This window comes from Monopterus albus, unplaced genomic scaffold (genome assembly GCF_001952655.1).
Source record: "Monopterus albus unplaced genomic scaffold, M_albus_1.0 scaffold3.1, whole genome shotgun sequence".
NCBI classification, from domain to species: domain Eukaryota; kingdom Metazoa; phylum Chordata; class Actinopteri; order Synbranchiformes; family Synbranchidae; genus Monopterus; species Monopterus albus.
In genome coordinates, this window is record NW_018127883.1 from 580636 (window position 1) to 587883 (window position 7248).

The 7248-nt window shown below is 38.1% G+C and overlaps 2 protein-coding genes across 2 annotated transcripts in view; one reads left to right on the forward strand and one right to left on the reverse strand.

Annotated features, from left to right (window-relative positions):
• The window catches only part of cfap43 (cilia and flagella associated protein 43), a 15632-nt gene extending 13232 nt beyond the window's left edge, over positions 1 to 2400 (forward strand). The window contains exons 34-39 of the mRNA XM_020600457.1: positions 6 to 37; positions 244 to 403; positions 622 to 786; positions 1787 to 1867; positions 1956 to 2109; positions 2202 to 2400. Of these exons, the coding sequence (XP_020456113.1) occupies positions 6 to 37; positions 244 to 403; positions 622 to 786; positions 1787 to 1867; positions 1956 to 2109; positions 2202 to 2377 (768 nt within the window). The 3' untranslated portion in view covers positions 2378 to 2400. The remainder of the gene's footprint in view (positions 1 to 5; positions 38 to 243; positions 404 to 621; positions 787 to 1786; positions 1868 to 1955; positions 2110 to 2201) is intronic.
• sfr1 (SWI5-dependent homologous recombination repair protein 1) lies at positions 2391 to 4127 on the reverse strand. The gene is made up of 3 exons (XM_020600435.1): positions 3676 to 4127; positions 2872 to 3225; positions 2391 to 2776 (listed from the first exon to the last, which is right to left on the reverse strand). Exons 1-3 carry the CDS (start codon positions 3769 to 3771, stop codon positions 2588 to 2590), a joined length of 639 nt encoding a protein of 212 aa, XP_020456091.1. The 5' UTR covers positions 3772 to 4127; the 3' UTR covers positions 2391 to 2587.
• Between the last annotated feature and the right edge of the window lie 3121 nt (positions 4128 to 7248).

The following is a 7248-nucleotide window of genomic DNA, read 5'->3' on the forward strand; positions in this document are numbered from 1 at the left end:
AGCAGGAAATTAAAAATCTTTCTGACAAACTTGAGAGGTACGACTGTGATGTTGTCTGATTATAAGCAAATAACAAACACAACTTTTTTTGGGTACTTCTTAAATTTGTCTGCCCCTGTAACCTTTGACCATAAACAAATGCTCAAAATACAGAAAATAGTAAAAGGTGACATAAAGAAAAAAATAATATTAGTTTTTAAACTCAAATCCACCAGTGGTTTTTGATATCCAACATTCTTCTAGTCTTCATAAGGAGAAGATTCGTTTTCACAAAGACATCATGGTCCAGGTCCTTCTCAAACAGGGCCAGGTGGAGGCATCTACCACAGACCTGACAGCTGACTATACGGACTCTGTACTTCTCCACAGGAGTGTGGTGGAGGACCTCAACAGAACCATCAGGGTCAGACTTTACCACCAGACACACAGGCACTCAACAGGATGTGTACTTTTATAATGGATCTAAATACAAAGATATGCAAGGCATCACAACTGCACATACCCTTGTCACTTAATTAAATACAACACTAACAATTTTTGGTTTGATAAAAGGAGATCCACATGGTGGTCAGATACACTGGTTATGAAAGTGTCTGTCATATGATTATCTGTTATGATCAGATGCTTGGTCAGCTGAAGATAGCTACAATGGTGGAGTGCAAAGACTTCCGCAAGGGCATCATTCAGCTGGAGTGGGAGCACAAGATGAAGAGGATGCAGATAGAGGACCTCAGTACTAAGGCATGGGACATCCAGATGTTACGACTCTCTGAGGAGCAACAGGATGTGAGTGTATTCAGCATCCTAAGACACCCTAATACAGCCTTTTTAGCTCCAGCTTGTACCAGTACCAGCTTATTAAGAAAATAAGTAACTAATGCTAGAAAATAGTGAATAGAAATTAACCTGAAGATATTTCTGACATGTGTCAAAGGTTTTCAGAAATAAAGTCTAGCATCTGTTGGCAAACAACTGTATTTGGGGTGAAATGTCAGCATTTCTGGCCAAGCCTCAGTCGATGATAGCAAGACAGGTATTTTGGTTTTGGCAGTGTCAGATGGTTTGTGAGCAGAAAATTGTTCGTCTCTTGAGTACAGACGGATAATCTTTTGTTATCACAGAAACACACCCTATTCATTCAGGTTCCCCACCCTTTTTTTTTCATCTCTTAAAACTGTTCCCAAAAAAGATTCTGTGAAAACAGAAAAGCTTTTTCACTTCATTTGGCTGCAAATGCCAATCCAAGGAGTTAACAGGTAGTCGAGTCGAATACAGACCACCAAAAGTTGACAGGAAGACGCGTTTCTGGTTTCAAAGTTTTAACATCAAAAATTTTGAGTTAGGGCTATAAAATATTACATGTAGGTGGTGGCTGAGCAATGAGAAAATACATAAAGATCAAATGATTCACCCATCATCATGTCTTCAACAAGTCAAGCATGGCACACACAAAACATGCCTTCAGGCCTTATTTCCAGTTTCCTCTGCTGAAAGGTTCAGGTAGCTCTGCTGAGGCGTGGCATGCAGTTTCCTCTTATTGTTCAGGCTCCTGAAACCTTGAGAGAGAAAAGCACTAAATATACTCTAAACAAATCCATCCTGAGCACTCTGGCACATTTTATGATGAATCATTTTTGCCACAAGTGTTGCGGGATCTTTCATTAAAATACCTAGAGTGGACACTTGATAGAAAAACCAGTTGAGACATTTTATATTGCTGTCCCTTCTGTTTTTCTGTTTCATTTGTCACCTCATACAGGTCAGTTGTTTTTCCTTTTCTTTCCAGTATCTCCTCAGGACAGATCGATACAGCCGTGTATCCAAGCAAGTTTCTGTTCTGAAGAAAACCATAGATTTCCAGGAAAAGGTAACAGAAAAGTAACAATGCAATCTCATTGATCAGCTCTACATTATGTATCTTCTGAGTTAGTATGGAAGCTATATTCTGTTTTCAGAGTCATCTACAGAACGTGCAGCATCGCATTAAAAAAATTGAACAGCTTAACAGGCAGGCAGCAATGAAAGCTGAGAAGAATGCAATTTTAGAGCAGCAGCTGCCTGATATGCAGGCAACTGTGGCAGAGAGGAAACACATCTATGAAGAAACTGGTAATAAAATAACCATTTGTTCTAATTGGACAAATTGCACAGGGGGGGTTAGAGCCTCTTCTGGCTGATAATGTGGTTTCTTTGGTGTCTAGCATCAGAGGAAAATCAGGCTGCTGAAACAGAAGAGCGCTACCAGGAGATTGTTCAGAAGAAGAACTTGCAGGGCCTTGCCAGAGCACAAGCGGAAAACCTGGCTTTCCTCTGGGCAGAACTTGAGCGTCTGAGGATGAAGAACTTCCCTTCACTTGATAAGCTGAATCACAACTGAGCAAAGCCTTCTCTTCAACAGATGACACAATTTTATTTGGTCTTAAGTAAACTGACCATGAAATTTACAACTTAAGCTTTGAATGAAAACTGTAGCAGAAACAAATAAAACAGCAAGTGAATTCAGGATATTTGAAATGTGATTGTCCCCCTGCAGTGCTTTTCCATAGGCTAATGATAATACAGTTGTTTTTTTCCCCAAGGCACATTATCAGGTAGTGAAGTCCTCCTCTGTGCGGTCAAAGTGCAGAATGCTGTCATCCAGGCCAAAGAGGTCAATAAGCTCAGACAGACTGGCCTTTTGTCCTTCTACGTGGACATCTGACTGGAGCTCATACAGTGCAGCCTGAGCACAACTCCGCCACTTGTCAATCAAGGTTTGGAGCTGTGTTAAGTCATTCTAAGGAGAGAGAGACAGGAAATGTGTCATTTAAAATAAACATTTTTAGTCTGGCTAACAAAATCTAGCCCAGATAATTTAAAGGTAGCTGATACCTTGCTTCTGTACATTTTAACCATCTTGAGTCTGCGCAGAGTCTCCATTTTTTCTTTAACCTCCTTTCTGAGTTGGTCTTGTAGTTGTGCATAGTCTTCTTCAGAAGGATGTGTTGGTTCAGGAATGGGTCCAGAAAAGCTTTCACTCCCTGATCTTACTGCATTCCTGTTTACATCAACACTGTGCCTGAGTAGATGGTTACTAACTGTCTCCTGGGGATCTGCTGAAACTTGCTGGCCACCCTCCTCCAAATCATCAACACAAAGGCGTTTGGCCACAGAGGAGGGAGAAGTGAAGGAGCGCCTCGATCTCTTCAGCCTCTCCTTCAGTGAGGAGCTCAGCTTTTGATGAAACTGTGTTGGTGACAGTGATAAATGAATGAATGTCAGGGCACACAGCATATAGACAGGTGATACTAGTAGGGCTGCAACTATGGATTATTGTTATCAAAAAAATTGTGGGAAATTTCCCACAGACTATGGTGACATCTTCAATGTCATGTTTTGTCCCACTAACAGTCCAGAATCTGGAGATATTAATTTTATTCTATCTTATCTTTTATCTAGTGTTACAAGAAAACATCAAATCCTCTTATTTGACAATTTTGCTTAAAAATTACTAAAACAATTATTAGGTTATGGTAATTAATGTATTTCAACTGAGTAATATATTAATCTTTGCAGCTTTATGAATCATTAAGTATTAGATTACTTATTAAAACTGCACATTTGACGTGACATTAACCTGGTAAAACAATGCTCAATTACCTGATAAGTGACATGCAAGCAAAATGTACAGCCTACCTTTTCCTCTTTGTATTCACAGGGGCTTGAATCCATTGCATCACAAGGTGACGAATACTCTGGCTTTGGTTTGGCTGCTTTAGGAGTGCTCTCCATCGGTAACACTTAATAATCTCATGCATGCAAACTGGTGAAATTTGGTTTGAGCTAGCTTAGCCAGCTAGTCATATTCCGTCTGATAAACAAATACAAAAATGCCTATGAAAAAAACTAAACTAATACAAACCGTTAAAGCACATGTTGATTAACATTATCGCATTATCAGGTGACCAACTAACTGAGTTTTTACTAAAAATAAATTATAAATCTGAGCGATTTGAAAACTTTATTTTTCGGCTCAAGAAACCCTCAAATGTCTGCGATTGGACAGCATTTGATGACGTATAACCAAATAGGCTCATGGGAACTGTAGTTGAAATGGGCCATAGGACAAAACGGGCACAGTATACACAGTAATAGACAAAAGCGCACCACCAAAAGCCCAATATTTCCATATTATTCCACATACCTAAAACCAAAATGGCTTCTCATCATCTCCATTTTTTTTTTAGGTAAAGTTGTACAAAATTACCTTTTGATGGAACTATATTTTCTGAACTTTAAAAAAAATTAACTACAGGACAATTAAACAGAGTAAAATATAATATTAATGCATTTAAAATTAGAATAGAGCAATATTGGCTGTGATTGTTCTAGTGGGATTAAAAGGAGAAACATTTATCTAACTGGACTTTCACAAAATGAAAAAGCTGAAGGGAAGTAAAAGTAAATTTAAAAAAAGCAAGGTTCAGTGTTGAAACGGTGTTATTCGGTTACTTGTTACTAGGGTTGAGTCATATTGTGATTCATCTCTTCTCATCAGCTGATTCATTGCTATAAAGGATTGATTTAAATGCCTTCAGATCGTTGCATTTAGTTTAAGGTTGTTTTGAGACTTCTGATGTCCTACATTTTGATTGAAAGTTTTATAGCCCCGAGGAGAAAGGTGTGAATTAAAAGAGGATGCTGCCTAGACTTGAACATCAGTAGGTTACTTGGCAGTATGATATTACACACCCCATGGAACTAGGGACTTTTTTACTTTTTATATGTTTGAATCTTGAATGACTGAAGGTTGAAGATAATTACTATGGATGAGTCATGAGACTGTTTTTTTTTTTAAACTTTAGAATAGTTTACATGAAAATCTGTGCTTACTGTGGCTAGGGTTCATAGAATCTAGAGTCTGTGTGAAAAGGAATGAGGCCAACTCTTATGAACTGCAGGTACTGGACGCTCATACATATGGACTTGTGTAATGTTTGTGCAGGCTTTTAATTCCTCTTACTATTTTGGTCAGCAGTAAGATATATTAGAAAGATATAGTTTATGTTGTGAGGGAGAGTCTTGTTTCTAGTGGAGGTGCCGTGACTGCCCTGTGCCCCGAGGTGCACAGGCTGCACTGGTATCACTTGATAAAGGTGTGGCATTTGGGGGTAAACTTTGATTTCCAGTTCTACTCTGTGTTACTGTATCTGTGTGGTAGCTAATGCAGCGTAGCTGCGTTATTTGTGGTATCTCTGTGTGGTAAAATCCCTTTATGTGGTGCCAAGGTATCATCTGCAAACACTTCCTTACATTATCTTCCAGGTGTGCATAACATGGTTTTTAGTGGTGGCATAATAAAAAGCTGTAAACTTCACTTTGACACACACAAGACACAGCCACAAAATTACCTAATGCAGAACCTTCCTCATTGTTTTTCAGTGGTGCAACTTCATAATAAATGTGAGAAAAACTGCTAAAACCAATTGTCATGCCGCAAACCTGGGGCTTTTTAGGCCCCTTGCAGTCTGGTCTAATAGTGTTACTAGTAACCTTAACAATGGCTCTGATCTGTTTAAATGTTCCAGCAAGACACAACAGTGAGTCAGCATTAATAATGCCAGGACCCTTATAACGAAAGCTCTTTAACTTCATTACTCATTCCTGTGATTTTCCTAGTGCAGCATGTCAAAATGTTTTCTATAAAAAGGCCTATGACTTAGAACTTAAAATTCTTTCAAAATGGCAGGGTGACCTACTGTATAGCCTACTGATTGTTGTGCTAGTTGGATGATTATTTTACTTATTGTACAACACTGATAAATATCCCTCTGAATGAGAGATGTTTTATTTCACAGTCAAAGATTGAAGTAATTATAAAATACTGCATGTTGACCACATAAACCCAAACCTGCATTCCTTTCAAAAATAATAGTTTTTGCATCTTGGCCGCATGGTACAAACGTTTCTCTCTTAGATCATTCTGTCAGTCCATTCATATTTGTTTTATTTTAATATATATATGATGAGCATTAAAGAATATTAGTGGAGCTGCAACTGATAGTTTAATAATTTCAGTTTTCATGAAAAATGTTCTTAATAATCAATTTATTTTTGGTTTGGCTCATATCATGAAAAGCAGCTGTTGCAGTTTCCAAGGTCACAATATAAAATAGCTTTTTTTGCCTAGCTAACACCCAGATACCTAAGTATTAGTTTGCTTTTATGTAAGATGAAGAAAAGCAACAGGTTCTCACAATTTAGGAACTGGAACTGGGTAATGGTTGGGGATTTTTCTTAAAAAATGACTTAAGAGATTAATTGAAATACACTTGCATTATTTTTCAGTTTCAGCTCAACCTATTGGTAATTAATTGGTTTAGTAATTAGTTTGAATCAATGAGGTTCAAATAATTAATATGAAAATGTTTTATAAAGACCCTAGTTCATTGCAAGCAAGACAAAAAAGTCAAATATCAAAGTATTGTGTAAATTTTGATGAGTTCATCATGCCTATCTTTATTGCTTTCCACCACTGTAAGCCAAGTCTGCACCTACTGAACATATATACACAGATAAATCCAGTGAGTCTCAAGTTGCCTCTGTTTGCTCTGACTGCACACCAAGTGCCCTCCTGGAATTTTGCTGCTGTTTTTTCTGAGAAGATATTTTACCAGAGTTTCAGCAGCTTAACTTAGAACAACGTGTGACATCCATAAAAAGACAAATGTCAGCTTTATCTCTTTAAAAATGTCCAAACATCCGGATTAACAACATGTTGTCTGAGTGGAAAGAAGCTGTGCCTGAAGGGGATATCACCAGACACTGTGATAGAGCTGTGTTAAGTGCAGAGTTTTTTCCGTTCTTGTAATGTAGCACAATGAGCAATGGTTTCCAGTTTACCTGAGGAAGACTGTAGGAAAACTATAACACTCTAGTGTGAACAATCATTTTTACAGTGAACCAGCATTATGTACATGTCACATTATCTTAACAAAGATATAATGGCTGAGCTCATTGTTATGTAATGCACTCCTTATGAACTTGCTGGGCTCCTAATTTGGACACTTCTGCAACTGCTGCCCTCTTGTTCTAGAGAAATAACAGAGCCCTTATCTGGAAGCTGTTATCCACAAGCATGAGTGTGCTTTATCCAACAGGCTGCACAGACCAGTCACCTCCTTTTTATTGGATCACCATGGTGGAATCTGCTTTAAACCAGCCTCTTACTGCTGGATTTGGCTCTTTTAAAACTTGCATGTAGATGTG